Below are 17,439 nucleotides of genomic sequence, written 5' to 3' on the forward strand. Positions count from 1 at the left end.
TTCGGCCTCTAAGAAGAATCACTTGCATAGACTTCAATCTGTCTCACATTAGGAACTGACAATCAGAAGCTGCACGTTACTGCAGTTATTCTTACCCATGCCAGGAGCAGCCATAAGAATCCTTGATATAACCACCTGGGCAATTGCCTGCTGAGCTGCTTTTGATGAGTCACCCAGTCTGTTTCCATTCTCATCCATGACAGGGATTCCAAACTTGATTTCTCTGTTGAATAAGGAATAAAATAAAGCAACGACAGACATGCATTTACTCTCTTTTTCGTCACCTTATCTCTGTCCCCTTAAAATTGTTGTTTCTAAGAATTACAGTTTGTATTTTATTTTCCATGTTAACCTGTTTGGGACACTCTGGCACAAAAATTTCAAAAGGCAGAGAAAGATCTGCGGGAAAATATGCTCAAAAGCAAAAAACGGAGTATTTGTAACAGCAATCTGCTGCTCGAGCCTGGTCACATGCATTCTGAGGGGAAGAAAAGAGATAGATGTGTTATTTCTGTATTTCACAGAACACAGAGGTTCCTTCAAAAACCAATTCAGGAACGTGGGATCTTCTGGACTGCTCTGGAATTACTCTGTCCTTTCCAGCAGACAAAACAGGGAAGACAGAAAGATTAAAACTAAACCAGAAATCTTTGTGAAGGCTCCCCTCTGACATTTTAGGCTGAGTTCTCATTTCAACCACTAAGAACATAATTGAAAGCATAAATGGATGCACAAACCAAACTACATTTCTGTATCTGTATTATTGTCTATTACATCTTATCCACAAGTGCAAGGTTAGCCATTAAACTCATTCAGGGGAGTGAGAAGCAGACAGAAGGGCAGATATACTGAGATATACTCCCTTTAATGTACTCATCTTTTGTAAAACATAAATGCTACCATGGATTGAACATCATTGTAAATACATACTTTATATGTTCCCTTTTCTGCCCATAACCTTGTGTTTATAAGAGGGTGCTTTTCATTTGTTTTTCCCCTTTGAAGGGCTGGTAATTGGTTTCTGAGATATACGACTGAAGAACTCTACGGATATTTATCTGAAGAGAATAAGGATGTTCTATTTTATGCCCGTCATAATGAATCAATCAAAACAAGCTCATTCATGCGGTTTTAGCTAGGTTCTGAAACAAGCTAAAGATATATAATGTGCTTTTACTTAGCAACTTGCTGCTCTAAAAACTCAGTAATGAGTGATCTTTGTTCTTTTTCTTACCTTTGCCTCATTAGTGGAATATTAATGCAGTTAGCAGCAGCGACAGCAGCAAATGGAACAAACCGTCCTATAAGAGGTGAGACATGCTGCAAAACACACAGAGAGGGAAGGAAAAGGAAATTAAAAGGAAGAAAATAAATTTACATAATAATTTTATTTCCCAAGGTGATATTCAAATGCTTCATGTGCTAATGACAGACCAGACCTGTTTCCCTTAAATTAAAATGCTGTGAAAACTCACTAGTGGGGCAGAGGTAAAACAAACAAACAAGTCATAAATACTTCTCTCAGAGGTACTAGTGGCATGAAAATAGAAAACCCAGTCTTAATTCAGTAGCACCACTGCAGAGAAGTGTCAGCTTCTGAGCATGCCTGTCAGCAACAGTAAACAGACCTTAACTTTACTGTCTCTGCTGGCAAGGTCACAGCACCCATACCAGCTGCTTTGCATCTAGAGGCACTGACTATGGACGCTATTCATCTAGCCAGTGTCTTGTATAATATGAGTTACTCTACTTGGAATAGCCTCTCAAATAACTTGTTAAAGCTATACCATTCCCCATACATTTAAGCATAAACAGAGGGGTACAAAATATGGTTTTGCTGTTTGGTTTTGATTTGTATTTTTTGGGGGGGGGAAAGCATCTATTTTTTTGCCTTGTGTTTTGCACTTGTTTAAAGAATTTGAGTTTGTTGCATTTAGGAGCGGCAGGCATCTCCTTACAAGTTCTTCAGGCAGTCCAGAGGAGGTGTCCATGTTTGCAGAAGCGATACTGTACCTTAAAACCACACCTAGAGAGTTTATGGGATAATGAGCTCACATTGTTGTAACTACACATCCACTGCAATTAACTTTCAAATGCTATTATATACTTTGACATGTAAAAAAGAAACTGCAAAAAAAGGCACCTTATTAGGTACAGTTTGTATTAACAAAACACAAGGCTGTTAGATGTACGTATAAGGAGAGCAGGCTGTTTGAAATACATGTAAAAGCATCTACATGGGGCAAAAATAAGGTTGGGATCTCAAGAAAGGAGCTGTCAAAGGCCATTACAACTCCATACTGGGTGCTGCACACAACAGGCCACAGATACACAGAAGGAGAAATGAGCTATTAGCATCTCATTAAACACCAAAGTTTAGTTACGAATGGGTGAATAACAAAAAAATCAGCAATACCTTTGTTAGTGCATTAAGTCCTAAAGCTGTTGCGACAGCACCTGTGGTAGCAGAAACATAGGCTGTTCCCAGCTGGCTAAAGGAAAAATTAACATGTTTGCATCTGGTCAACATTTATTTACCTCACTTTTAATTACATTCTATACATGTAATCATACCCACCCAAAAAGTTGAAAAGCAGACCTTTCTGTGGTACTGCAATCAGATATGGATGGAAGATTCAAATGGACACTAAAACACTTCTCTTTCACTAGCAGTAAAAATCACATGCAAGCAACATTTTAACATTGAATCTGGTTCTGCTGGTTCTGCATTGCTATCTGTTCAGCATTTTCTCATGTGTCTGAATGAACGCCTTGAAGGATTTATTTCTGTATTTAACTTCCTAATTACTTAAACTAATAAAACCAGCTTGGATTTCAAATGCCATGTCTATGATAGTAATTAAAATCAACTGTACCGAAACCCATACACACAAACCAGGTATGTTGCAAACACCCAAATCCAAGCCAGTCTGCTGTAAAACACACTTTACATACTTCCCAACTGCGAGGTGTCTGTATACCCTTGAGTCTACTGCTTTCTCCTGGACATCTATAGGCAAGTCAGCCACTAAACCAGAAAGTCAGGCACTGCAGTTCCAGTCTCCTATTTATGATTTCTAGCGTTCTGCATCTATTTAGACTCTCTCTTTGCCTTCAAGTAGAAACAAGTACTGCGCAGACCAGTTCCTTGGAGGGTCCTCTTTTTGCAAGTAAGCACTATGTGTGGTGTGTGCTATCCTTCAGGGCACTGAAGAGATGGCAGAGAGAGACACCTGAAGGTCTGCACAAAATACCAACTTAGAAATATCCTGATGTAACACCAAACCAACTTTCAAATGATTGAGCAATACAACACAGACTCCTATTAAATCCTACGCTGTTAAGTGCTTATGATCAAAGTGCACACGCTTATCTTTAATGGCAGAAATGGAGTTCTCACCTTCATCATTCTCAGACTTCTCATCCATGCACACCAAATTAGTAATAAACATAGATGAAAAAACTTATCCCTCTATCACCTCAAACTTTAAAGTCCAACCATGTTCCAGGACACCAGAGAACTATTTATAACATGGAAAAGTATGTGGTTTTGTGTCTGACCTGACAGTAATCGGGGCATCACCGCTCCTGTTTGTGTAATTTACTACAGCATTGAAGGACTGGTTAATCCACTGCCAAAAAAGCACCGCTGGTGTCGTTCTTGGAAAGAGAAATATTAATGACAACAAATTCAACAATAATAGTAATAATTGTCATAACAAAAATTAAGTTGAATCAACAGCACAGGAAAATTACGGCAAATCAAGAAAAGGCAGTGCAAGCAGTAATCATGCAGAGGTCCTTACTTATCTGAATGAAACAATACAGTTCTTGAGGTACTGTCTCGATAATAAAAGTACTTTACTTCTAAGAATAGAATTTAAAAGCTTTGTAATTAAATACCAAGATCCACTTGGGACAAAGGTTTGTTGTAATAACAAAAGCATCATAGAAACCCTCTCTACATAAACCACAGAGAAATATGAAATGCTATAATTTCTAGAATATTTTTCGAGGGTTGTTATTCCTTTACAATCTGCTAGTTCTCTTTAGAAGCTCCATAAATGACCTAGAGGTGAATTTTAGGACACAGGTTTTATTCTCTCAGTCTTCAAAAAGTAAATATGATGCCATTGTCTTAATAAATCCCCGTGACATGAAAACATTAACTTGCATGTAGAACTGAATTAAAGATTAAAAGTCACAACTCTAAAATGTTCCTGATCCACAGACAGCTGGATGCTAGGAGAGTATAGCTGGGAAAGGTGTTTCTTTGTCTCCTCAGACAACAAACTCTGCCCCCAGTGGAGACACCGCTGCAGATTCTTCTGCACCAGAATTTCAGCAAGGAGAACCAGGCCACCAGAAGTAACAGTTGCTATTGAAAACTCTTTCTGATCATTATAATAACTTTTAACAGGACTTTCAAGCTTACACTTCATTAAATTACTTAATAACACAGCTTCAGGAATGTGGCTCTCATTGGAGGGCTGATCTGGAAATTTACAGTACTAAAGAAGAAGCAGTAGCTGTGCCGATTACTCTGTAACAAGCAAGAAAACAGTGCAGATGCTACAGTAGAAGATGTGCTAGGTCTCTAAGGTCAGAAATTCCTAAGTATCTCCTCCTCTTTGTCCTCTACACAACTCTCCCACACAGATGAATTCTGGAACATTCAACTTTCCCAGTTTGACAAAAAGTGAGATGGTGAAGCAGAGGGGCTGAGGGCTTAACTCACAACTACTTCTAGAGGAAACCATTAATTAAACCGTAAGTGTGAGGGAATGCAGAGTGAGAAAAGAAAAGGAAGCAAAATTTTACCTTTGTAAATATTATAAATCTTCTAAAACGCTATTTTGACAATAACATTGATTTCAACTTTTCTAATTTGTAGGCAAATGTTTTCTGTGAGATACTGCTATCACTTACCTATAAAAGGTCATCATACAACCTGTGATAGTCATGTTCATGGGTACCTGAGCTGACATTCGGCCAATCAAGATCATCTTTTCACCAGTGTCTGGGTGAAAGGCTGAATCATAGATATATTTTGCTCTCCACAAGTCATCTTCTGTCAAGCCAGGTGACACAATACCTTGTCTTGGGACAAGTTAGAAAAACAAAGTAAGACACCAGCAGAAAGCACAACTGTTATAAAACACTGCAAATTCCAGTGACAAATGCGGCATGAGAGGATTTTGGGATGTTCACACTAAGTTAATCTAGCCCCATAGTTAGCTTGTAGTTCTTCAGCTTTTAAATGGACGGGTGAAAGGAGAACAATCAAAACTCCCAGTAATGGTTATGTTGGCTGAGTCGATAGATGCAGCACCAAATTTCTATTTACTCAAACCTGTACTGGATTTCAGAGCTCAGATCTCTGCAGTCATCAGTGTGGAACTCTGGAGCAAGTAGAGTCGTAAACACTTGCAAAGTAAATTGTCAACCAATATAATGCATAAGAGGTTTTAAACTTTGCTGTCATATGAACTAATTTCAGAATTTGAATTTGTTATTAAGCATTCTGAAATACAGAATATGAACCCCCTTCATAGGGGTTCTCAGACGACACAATTTCTCCATTCATTAGCAAGTTTATTTTAAAATGAAAAAAAAAGTGTCTCAAGCTCTGAAATAAAACGAGAGTGGTGCAGTGAATACGGTGGTTTAAATATTTCCTTTTTAATACATAACCATGTACTTATTATTGACACGGACTTTTTTTGGCCTGCAGTTAAAGTGATCAATGCCATACCTGTAATCATGCACAATTCTTCTGGCATTTTCCAGCTGGGCATTAGATAACAAAATATTCCGGGGGTCTGTGACAGTAAAGAAGTGATTGGCTCGTCCAGCAAAACTGCTTTGATCCCATCGGGGCTCCTTGATATTAATATTTAATGGTATATTTCCTGACATCTTCAAGAACTCTGTGAAGAAAACATGAAAATTTGCAATTCAGAATTCCATTTATTTCATTCTGCGTCTATAGCCTGCAAGATGAAAAGTGGTTATGCTTAGAGTAAAAAACCAAACACCAAAGAGCTTGCAGAACTGAGGTTTAAACAGGCAAGTGCACATCCTGAAAGCAGATGATGTCCCTTCTCCCCCCGCCCCCCAAGCATTTATGCACTGAGCCTTTCTAAGAGTACGAGTATCTAATTAAGAGGTAGAGGTACACAGATACATGTACAAATATCTGGGGATGAGGCAGATGCAAAAGAAGTACAGAAGGTTATAAATAAATAGCTGTACTAAATAACAGCATCAATCAAAGCGTGCTTTATTTCAGTGATGAATTACTGTTTGCTGGAAATACTGGCTTGCAGGGAAGAAGAAACTGAATATTTCAGGAGATGCCTAAAGACCTGCTACAAAGTGCAATGACAGGAAAAGTATTTAATAAAATCCATTTAACTTCTCTGGCATAGAAAAAGAAGACAAAAATTAGGGACAAACCCCAAACAATTCCTTTTAATAAATGGTGTTTCTCTCAATCTGTGTTTTAGCAAAACAAAGATTATATAATGCAACAACTTGCAACATTATGAACACATGACCTGATCTTCTAATGATAACTTCAAAGACGGTTAAAGAGCTACACTGAAGGGCACTGAACTAACATAGCTGTGCATTTATGGGGCCTAAAGCCCAGAAAATTAAAAATTACTTCAGGATGACTAAGTTTACTTCAACATCTAATGGAAGGACAGTCCCTGCATAGGACAAGCTGTATGAACTTTAACTTTCTTAAGAGAAATTTCTGCAACATATTCTATACTCAATTCTAAACAAACAAAACCAACAAAAAGCCATCCTCCAAATAATGCTTGTAAGTCAAATGGCTGAAGTAAGTCGGATCTATAAAAATCCAGACGATATCACACAGAATTTTAGCTGTTTTAACAGGAAAAGTATAATTATTATGAGGAAAACTAATACATATGTTGCAAGCTGCCACTAAAGAGTATTTTCATCTTAAGTCAAGAACACCATGAAATTGACTGAGACGTTCTGATCAATTTGATGAAATTTAAGTGATGCAGAACAGAAAAAACCTCAAAACCAAACCCACAAGAAGGAAGTGACTAATCATGTAAAGTGTCTCCATCATAAAGAAATGTGAGCCTTATGGGGATAAAAGGGAGACCATTCATGAAATCTGAAGAAGCTGTTGTCCATCTCTCAAAGGTAATTACAATTCTTCTCCTCTGCCTCAAGTGGAAAAACTTGGAAGTCTGGAAAAGTAAACTGCTACAGAAATAAAGGCTTAAGTCTCCCCATTTGCCATATGCAGCAGCTTTAAGCAACAGAAAGGAGAAAGAAATTAATAAACACTTAAAAGACATTATAGAGCAGCATTTCTAGCAAAAAAAAACCCCAAACCAAACAAACATTCTATCCCCCAAAAAAGTCTGTTCTTGAAAGCGAGCTCAATCAGCTCACAGTCATTCAAGGACATGATGCGACTTTGTAATCTCTCTCACAGGAACCATGAAATCAAGTTTTCAAGCAGTTGAGGACTGTTTTGTAAATATTCTGCCTTGAACCACTTATCAGTCAGAATTGCTCTTGGAGTGGGAATTATTGAGGGAAAAGACTGTCTTCCCTGCATTTACCCAGGCTCAGCATTTTTGTACTTATATAATTGCACAGCCATGACTTATTTAGGACTTCAGTGGTTGTTATTAATGTGATCTAATGGCTATGAAAACCTACTGGACAGACACTACCATACAAACAGTATAGGAAATAGTTGTTTTCCTGATACATCATCTGCCAGGAAGACCGACTGGTGACATTCAGATTGCTAAACTTCTTCCCAGTGCTACACCTGCCCATGAAGTTCATAAAAACAGTGCGTGCATAAGCATGGTGGCACTGAACACCCGACACAATTGTAAAGCTGTAAAGATAAGGTTGCAAAAGTGCAGAATAACTGCCTTACACATGAAGATAACCAATATTTAAAGAGGATTTGGCAAGCACTGCTGAATATTCAAGGCAAAGTCCCACACGTGGTAATGAAGAAAGCAATGTACTCCTAGTACACCAAACTTTGAGAACCCTGAGAACCCATAACTAATTATGAAGAGCATGTATGGGTTTTGGTACACAGCATGATTAACAGCTGAATGATGAAAATGTCGTATCTCAGCTATTACTAAATAAGTTTAAGGATTAATTACAAAACCCTAATTTGATGCCACTCAATAAAGATGTCCTTCCTTTTGTATAGCTACAGAGAATTAAAGTTTATTTCAGTTAAATAATCAGTTTCTATTATAAACCCAAAGTTTGTTTTCATTACACGAAATAGACAAAACAAAGCATTTATGTTTTATGCTTGGCTTGTATTACTTAGAATAGTGAAAATCCAAAGCATTAAATAAGAAAGATCTGTTTTCCATCAGAGTGAAGCTCTTCCTTGGACAACTATTCTCCAGTTCTGTACAGATCTTATTACTGAATTTTACACAAACTAAATGAATTTGGTTAAAAATCACACAGAAATTTCAAGTACACAGACATTTCTGCGTCTTGCTCTCTAAATTTTCCTGTCATTAGGAAAAACTCAGAGCTGTACAGCAAAGCAGAGCTGTTTGCCTTTGCAGTGTAGAGAGCAATTGTGTAAAACCAAGCTGTGTTCCTACAGATATTGCTGACCTCTGGATATTAATGAAGTGACAGCACAGGGTGCAGGTGGGACACCAGTGGAACTGCTTTTGCTTTTTCCTGGTAAACTGTATTAAGAGCTTAAATGCTCTACTAATCCTTTCCAGACATGTTTAAAATTTCTGGTTTCTATTCCAAGTCATCATATGCAAGTTAGAGACTCCCAAATCAGCACAAGCTCTCACAGCTTTTATCACAATAACTAACAACCCCCCAGCTACGCAATAAAAGCATAAATCATTCTAAATGCTTGGATAAAGGAAACTAAACTGAAGTATCTCCAGAAAATGGTACTGTTAAAAACACATGATAATTTGAAATCCCAAGCTCAAGGTTTTGTACGCCTCTCTCCATCCAAGGCAGTGCTCTTTCTGTATTAGTATGTGAAACCACGATGAATGACAAAAAGAAAGCCAGTCTGTACTAATGAAAATTAAGACCTTCTTACAACCAGCACTGACCTTACTGAGAACTGAGCATACATAGCTCAAAAAATACCTGTACACTGGGCCTGGTAAGTTGCTCTGTGAATGCTTCCCTATTGGTACATTACAGGAAAGTCCAAGTTTAAATATTTATATAATTAAATTATCAGTTTCATTAAGAAAAGTTTAAAACTGCTTAGGACACCTTATGTTAATCTGTTTAATAATAAAGTAGTCTGTAAATAGAAATGCTTTTCTTTTCACTCTGACTAGCATATATACTCCTGTGTTATCTGTGAATTATTTTTACATACTTCTGTCCATAAACCCAAGCCCTTTGGTAATAAGAAATTTAAACAATAAGGATTCGCCTTCACTGCAGATGTTTCATGGTTTAATTCAGGATGGTTTCACTCCATTTTATTTTTCCTGCCCTGACAAGGGTCGACCTGCAGAAAATGAGACTTACACCTTTCATGTCCTACCTTTAATCCCCTCACCACTTGATCTACACTGTGACTGCTCTGATACTCCTTGAACCATGTGTGCTGATATAACTGACTATCTTAGAAGGAAACAAATGCTGCATAAAGAAGAGAGGCCAGCTGTCTCCTGAATGAGGACATTGAACTGGCACAATAGAAGATCTGGGAGCACAAAAGGTCTGCGCTCCCATGCTCCTTCTACAGACTGACCAGTGAACAGCCTGGGTTACCATTTTGCTCAAGTTCAGGATCTGTGGATGCAGGAGTCGTCAGGTGTAATGCACATCTTGAAGCTTTAAACCTACCCAAAAAGGGTTAGTGCTGCAGCAACAAAAAGCATCCTAGCAGGAAAATGGGAAATGCACATTAATGGAAGACTCTTGGTATATACTACAACAAGGGACCATGCTTGCAGTCACTGTGTCTGTTTAGAAAGATAGCTACAGAAAACACTAACTTTAATAACACTAACCTTAAAAAAGACAAGGGATAGTTTATAGCCTCTAATCCTGCATAGGCTGAGGTGGGGGCCTACAGGGTGGGGGTTAGATCACATGCAAAAAGGGATTCAAACTTTAAGTAACAGCTATTTAAATACACAAAACTATTTTCTTCTAAATGATGCAACTGACATAATTGACTTGCATTTTAAGGATATATATAGGAACAATGCTATTCTAAGTAAGTTTAAACTAGAAGTCATGAAAACTGTGGACAGGGACAGAGCAGCAATGCCCACAGAGAAGGAACAGATGTCATGCGTACAAGGAAGTGAAAAAAGTTCAGACACTGGAATAATATAACTTGGGGACACATAAACCTTGCAGTGAAGTAAAAAGGGTGGCTGAGTTTGCCAGTCTTGGGACTCTGAGGCATGGCTCTGTTACAACAGTGCCTAAGACAACTGGTAGATTTCTGGCTTGAAAACCTGCAAGTTTTCCAGCACAGTATTTCTAGAATAAAAACCCCAGCTCCCGTATTAAAGGGACTGCATGATGCTACTCATTATTTAGCAGTCCCTATTATTAAATGATGAAAAGGTAAATAAACCCCACAATGCAAAACCATAAGCCAATAAAATGCTTCTGTACTTCAAAAGGATCCTCTTACAAAATAGAATGTCCAACTATAAAGTAAAAATGGTGAGTGCACAAAAATGGTTCCATCACTATATTATCCAGCAGCCATGCAGTCATCATCATAAACTGTATGGCTTCTGTTTTTTCATTTAAACAGTGAGACTGTAAAACTGCAAGAAACGGGTACCACACCCTCAATTTAAGTTGCTGCAACAGTATTTTACCTAGCTGTCACCTTAATTTTCAGATACAATTTTAGAGGGGTGCTGCTGTTTGCATAATCCCTTCAAATATTCAACAGCAAAAGCACTGCAATGAAACTATTTAAGGTTTAATTACTATTTTAACTGCAATGCTTTGTCAAGGGTGTAACTCTCCTTCCTTCAGTGATATAATTCTCCATATACATTAAATGTGCCAAAGATTTAAGTTTTCGTTATCCACATATCCGTAACATAATTGTGTAAGGAAAAAATAAAGCACATTTTGGTTAAATCAAATGAAAGTAAATCCCTCTGAACCTTGACATAAGTAGAAAGTTTACAAAGGGACTGGAAAGTAAATGCACAAATCCTCTAGAACAAAGATAAAAATGTTTGCTTTGTTACAGTCCACTAATGAATGCAAACTTCAACAACAACCTGACACTCGACTGCTTATAAGCATCTAAATTTATTGTTCCCGCATCTGTTGCTATTCAGTAAGTACCAACAGAGTGGAGACCCCCTGTGAAATAGGACAAAACTTTGGATCTGCAGCACCTTAAGTTTTAAGGTGGAAAGGTTAAGAACAAAATTACCCAATCTGACCTTGAAACAACGCTCTTCCTTAAATGACTCTATTAACAGAGGAGTCAGGACACAACATGAATTGTACAAACACAGGTTACTCTAATAATTCATGCTTTGCGGTCATGTTCCTTATGGGAGGATCAGCAGTACTGGATAGGATAAATGACAGCATCATAATACAGTCAGTTAACATCTATCATGGAAAATATGCAGTAAGGAAGGAAATAATAAACATTCTTGATTTTTCTAACAACAGGTCAGTTAGAAAGGTATTTACTAGAACCACTTGCACCCGTAAATCCTGAAGTTGGTAACAGTCCACACTAGTAAATTAAACCAGTAATAATGGACTATGCTCTCTGGCACATTCATATTATTAAACCCTTTCAGTTTCCTAAGTGGGGTAGCTGTACCCAAACTGCCCATGGAGAATGGCAGCTAAATCCTCCCTTGTGCTGCTGGATTGTCTGGGTGAGCATCAGCTGGCCTGGGCAAAACTGCTCCACGCTGCGCTCCAGCAAGTTCTCAATACAGGGGACTGCATTCCTGTGACTGGGAACAAACACTTTTTGGCACTGTTTAGCTCCCCAGCACTGACACAGGGGTTTCATTACCCATGTGTTTCACACTGTGGCATATTTTCAGAGTCATAGCTGCAATTGTGTGTTTATAAAGTTTTTGTAAGCATAAGACTATCAAGCTAAAGAAACAGCCACATCTTGCCATGTATTTGACACCAAAAGTGAAGACATGGTTCTGTGGACTGGATGCAATTAGACGTGATGATACAGATGGCCTATCACAGACAGTGTGAAAATGCACTTCCCAAGGGCTTTAAAGCAAATTTCACTGCCAGCCTCTCCTCTGCCATGCTCTCTGAAGATCCCTGCTCCTGCCTTCTCATCTCTCCCCCAGCCCTAGTAAGCAGAAAATAAAAACAAACTAAAAAGCATTAAAAGAGCTAAAACTCAGTTCTTCATCTTAAGAAAACCTCTCAACTCCATTTTTTTAATGACCTAAAAAAAATTAAATCTTTACTTTAAATGAGTCATTCTTTGACTTTCTTTTTCATCCTGCATTTTCAATCAGAAAGCGACACTGAACTGAACTGGAAGCCCTAGTGCTAAGCACACCCAAAATTTTTGCCCTCTCTGATCAGATGGAATCGCCTGCCAGGTCAGGGTCTAATGTTTAATCCTAACATTAACAGGAGGGAAAAAGAGGCTGTAAGAGTGAGAGTGGCCTTTCCTAAAAAATAATCACATAAAACGCAGCACAAAATCTGACTGTTTTAGCAGAAAGGCCACAGAACCAGCAATACCAGGAGACTTTAAACCTTGTTTAAAGGTTAACAGCAACAGTTGCAACAATTCTACAAAACGCAGATTCAGGAGTTGCCAGGAGTTCAATTCTGCTGTTCCTTTTCAAAGTTCACATATTAAACATCCCATCGAAGGTCACAGAACCACTTTTCAGACCAAAGCAAGAGCCAAAAGAGCAGCAATGAATATTTAATTTATTTAAGACAGCAACATACCACTCAATTTTGAACAGCTCAGACATTTGATCATTTATTTTAAACCCTGCTGCGTGCCTGAATAACCCAGATGGGCAGATAATAAGGGAAATTCTGGGCAACGTAAACTCACGCAGCAGTGCACAAATGATGAAAAGCAACTTTGCTGCCTTGCTTGGAATCATTTATATTTTCTTCTGTTACTGACACCTTGTATTTTAACCGAAGTCTTGAAACAATCCACTTCACTGTTAAGAAACTTTGTCAGTTTCTTTCCAGTATCAAAGCTAAAAACTCGTGTGAGAACTACCCCAGCAGCAGGCTTTCCTCAACAGGTACAAAGGCCTGAATTCTCCTGAGTGAGGATCCTTCAGCAAACATCCTTAGATTGGGTACCAGACAGGGTACTGCCTCAGTCTTTATACAGAATTGTTTGTTACTTTTTGCTTATACAAGGGCTGGAGCCCAGATTGTAGTCTCCTGCACTACAGAAGTGGACTCCATTAATGAGAACAGCCTTTTGCCTCTCTTGCATGCAATTTCAGAAAGCCAGTGAAAACTGAGCTGGGGGAGTGAGAAGTCAACAGAGAAGCCTATGTTCAAAAGCAGTGCAGAAATACTGTGATAACGAACATCGTAACATTTCACCTCTTGGTGTCCAACTCCCAAACTGCAACCTGCAACCCTCTGTTACAAAGCATGGGACATACTGCATGCTCCAGCTTGGAGGAGAATTCACATCAGCCTGCATACAGGTGGGCGAGTGAGCAACCTAGCCAATACAAAAACTGAAAGGATAACTTGCACAGGGTCCTTTACCAGGACCCTTAACTTTATGTATGCAAAGGTGCTCAGGTCAGATCATGATTCACAAAATCTCACAAAGGCAACTAAGAGTTCCTTTTTTGAAAGATGAGGTTTTTCACTGAAAACCCAGTAAAAATAGAAGGTAGCAGCAGTGCTTCTTTCTTACCAGAATCCTAAAGAACAGGAATAGTTCAAAAGTTGAAGTCAGTTGCTGCTGAAAATGTTTCATGTGCAGATTTACCAGGAGAGCGAAAAAAAAAACCCACTTGACACACTTAGGTCCCTTAATCTCCACTCTTCAAAGCACCCCCTAAAAGCCTGGCATCCTGGGGTCCCAGAACAGTGCCCTATTTCGAGAAAGAAGAGAGGCAGGCTGGAAAATCTTGCGGCTGAGAAAAATACCTGCTGTTATAAAATGGGGGAAGAACAGCTTCTCTTCTTCCTCCAATACATTTATAAACCAAAACCCAGGGTTGCTTGTTTTTGCAGAGCAGAGTTCTTTAGAAGCATTTCCCACCCTGCTTTGATACAGAAATACTTAGGCATCCCATTAGGCCTATTTATTCTTCAGATAACACACTGACCCTTTCTGGGGCTCCTTTGCCTGAACAAACTCTGATTCTTCTTTTCCACAAGCAGTAGTCACTCTATCAGCTGCTGTGCTGGCTTAGGAGAAAAGATACAAAATTAACTACCCTCTGATTAGTAAAAGGTGGTCTATCTTTAAACTACAACACATTGGCAAAGCAACAGCAGAAAGGCAAACCCAGCTATCCCCCATATTTTAATTGCTCTGGCAAAGAACCCAAAGCATTCTGCAGGGATGTCAATCCTGGCAGTATAATTAGTTCAAATGAGAAGCACTAATAGATTTTTAGGGGGAGAAAGCATTTTTGCATGATAACAAAAGAGCATGTATCAGACTTACTGGGGTCATTAAGCAACGGTATTGCTCTATTTGCACTATGTTTGTTACCACATTTGAAAGAAGGAGCACAGCTGATGACTGGGAGAAGTATGATGCAATGTACTTACACCAAATGTTAACAAAACAACTCACCAAGTTCTCCCTCCCCAAAGCAGCTTCCATAAGTAAATACCTATTTATTTATACCTGCAAAGATTATTATTTTTGCACTCTGGTTTCTCCTCCTGCAATCATAAAACCAAGCTGAACACTGGAGAAAGCAAATGATGGCCACACTACAAGATACTTCTCTTTTTTTTTTTTGCTTATAAATGTACGTCCCACTTGTAGCCTAGCAACAAAAGCGGAGTCTGTGTTAAAGGGATGGAGCCTTCTGCTGGGGCTCTCTCCTCAAAGCAGCCATCTTTGGCCTGTAACTTGACGAGAGATTTCATCATTTCCACATTAAAGCTCCCTCCAGATGTTAGAGGCTGCCGTAGCCAGCTCAGCAGCGCTTCCTTTCCATTTCCCACCTCTTCTCCCATCGCACGAGGTGGATCGCAGAGACGTGTCACCTGTTTGCTTCGTCTCTTCGTTATGAGAAATGAAGCTTCTTTGCTAAAAAGGGTTTGTAAAAGCTCTTGTTTTATTTCAGTCCTGATTGCTGCCAGCCTGCCTCTGCTCCTTAGTTTTTGAATACCCCCCGGCAAACTGGAGCAGGATTGTCTGGCTCTGCTCAGGCATGCTCATGGCCTCTTCTGCAGCTTTTCAGTTTCATGCAGCTTTTTCTGATAGGAACCGTGCAGGTGATTTTTTAACTGCACATGGGTACAAAGCCAGTCTTTGCCCCCTCCCTCTTGTTCTCCCAATACCCATTATAATTACAACCAATTATTTATAACTCAATAAATAAATACTTCTCATTAAAATCCCTGCCTTTGGCTATAAGGTGTCTGACCTCCAAATTATCCGCCGTTCCTCCCCTGGAAAGGGCGATCCTTCAGCAAGGCAGGTTTGCTTCCTGCAGGCAAAGGATCTGTGCCTGTGCCACTCAGCACCCTGCGGCACACGGCCCGTGCTCAGGGGACACTCGTGGCCAGGAGAGGTTTTGGAAGCGGGTGGGAAAGTACGTGGAGGGAGAGGGGGGAGCTCCCACTGAGGGGACGGCGCGATACACGGACCCGGGCTCCTAAGAAGGGACCATGGGACACGGGATGGGCCTGCGGGAAAGCACCGCGGTGATGTGCGGGGCTGGGCCCCTGCCGAGGGCACCGGGGTGGCACTGGGGGTGGCACCGACGCTGGATCCTCCACCCGCTTCCCAGCCTCCCGGGGAGCCCGAGCCGCGGGGACGCCCCTGCCCGGTGCCGCTGCCGGTGCCTGTACTCACCGCGACCGCTACACGCTGCCGGCTCCGCGCTGCCCCTCGCCCCGCCGCCCGGAAGAGGCTCGCTCGGCACCGCGGGCGAGAGGCCGAGGGAAGCGGTGGGGCCGCCCCACTCCTCTCCGCTCCGCCCCGGCGGGGCAGGGCCGGCTCGGGTCGGGTCGGGTCGGGCGGTCAGCGGGGAGCGGCGGTGCCGATGGAGCCGGTCCGGGGCTGCCGGTCACCTCCTACTGCCTCCGCCGCTCCACCTACTGCCGGAGACGCCCGCGACGGCCCTGGACACTGGGGAGGCAGCTCAGGGCCTGAAATTGCCGTTATAGTTAATGACAGCAAAGCTGCCGGAGGCATTACCGGGAGGTGTAACAGGAAAGTGATGCTGGGGAGAGGTGGGCCATGGGCAACAGCGAGAGCAGGTTCAGAGAAAGGCATCTGGACAGCAGGGAGAGGTTTCTGCAGGATTTCTCGTCATTCCCGCTTTAATCCGTACTGCTGGAAACAACCAGCAGTGGGGAAGTGTTCATAGGAAACCACAGTGAAGGAACCTTGAGAAAAACAATTTCCACTTAGGTTCTAATGCTAAAAACAATAATAATAATAAAAAAAAAAAAGATAAAGCAATGCATTCCTATGAAATCCCTTCTGGTTTATGCAAACTTTGTGTAAAGTGCCTTAAAAATGTCAGATAAACATGTCTTTGATTTTGTTGGAAGCTGGGAATGGATTTCAGGGCATTTCTTTTAGAAATTACAGTCAATCCATATTTTATCTTTATAGCATCCAATAGGTTCTCTGTTTGAGATGTGATGTGCAATCATTTGATATTTAATAAAAACTGTAGGGATACTCAATTACACTGTTTCTATTCTGTCTCAAGCCCAGCTTCCCAGTGTACCTAGCCATAAATCAGATTCCTAACACACATGCCAAGAATCAGCACATTAAATCTGATAGCATTATAAATCAGCAACACAGGAGCTGGTCTTATCCCATAACTGATGCTGAGTCTTTTGGGAATAGAGGGAAATGTGTTCCAATACAGCAGTACTGCATCCCAATTGCAGCTTGCAAGCAGTGCTAGTTTAGCTCTTTTCTGGACCAGAATAACATACCGACAGAGGCCGATTGCAACTACCATCTATAATTCAGCCCAGCTCCTCTAAGGTCTTCTGTTAAAATTCCCCTTGTAACAGTGCTGTTCTATCCACAGGTCTCATCCTTGAAGGGGTGGCAGCGTGCAGAGCAATCCTACTCTTCAACACTTTGAATATGGGGCTACTGCTTGTTGCAGGATGCTAAATGGGAATTTTACATTAAAAATCCATAACTCTCCCCAGGTATTAAATGTTCATGGAGATACACTCACTGGTGAA

At 40.4% G+C, this 17,439-nt stretch overlaps 1 protein-coding gene across 5 annotated transcripts in view; it reads right to left on the reverse strand.

Moving 5' to 3' along the window:
- The window catches only part of SFXN1 (sideroflexin 1), a 25,119-nt gene extending 8,886 nt beyond the window's left edge, over nucleotides 1-16,233 (reverse strand). For 3 of the 5 annotated variants that reach the window (XR_009726515.1, XM_061360277.1, XM_061360281.1), the window contains exons 1-7: nucleotides 16,076-16,233; nucleotides 5,756-5,930; nucleotides 4,930-5,100; nucleotides 3,562-3,660; nucleotides 2,417-2,492; nucleotides 1,235-1,320; nucleotides 96-223 (exon numbers count right to left, since the gene is read on the reverse strand). Coding sequence is in view for 4 of the 5 variants with exons in the window: in XM_061360277.1 (XP_061216261.1) it covers nucleotides 96-223; nucleotides 1,235-1,320; nucleotides 2,417-2,492; nucleotides 3,562-3,660; nucleotides 4,930-5,100; nucleotides 5,756-5,919 (724 nt within the window). In the remaining variant the exon portion in view is untranslated. Of the gene's footprint in view, nucleotides 1-95; nucleotides 224-1,234; nucleotides 1,321-2,416; nucleotides 2,493-3,561; nucleotides 3,661-4,929; nucleotides 5,101-5,755; nucleotides 5,931-14,814; nucleotides 14,894-15,644; nucleotides 15,666-16,075 lie in introns of those variants that run through there. The other 2 variants (XM_061360280.1, XM_061360278.1) reach the window with 2 other exon arrangements.
- Between the last annotated feature and the right edge of the window lie 1,206 nt (nucleotides 16,234-17,439).

Source organism: Neopsephotus bourkii, unplaced genomic scaffold (assembly GCF_033783945.1).
Source record: "Neopsephotus bourkii isolate Nb327-2 ecotype Australia unplaced genomic scaffold, CSIRO-AGI_Nbou_v1 NB_1016, whole genome shotgun sequence".
Lineage (NCBI taxonomy): Eukaryota > Metazoa > Chordata > Aves > Psittaciformes > Psittacidae > Neopsephotus > Neopsephotus bourkii.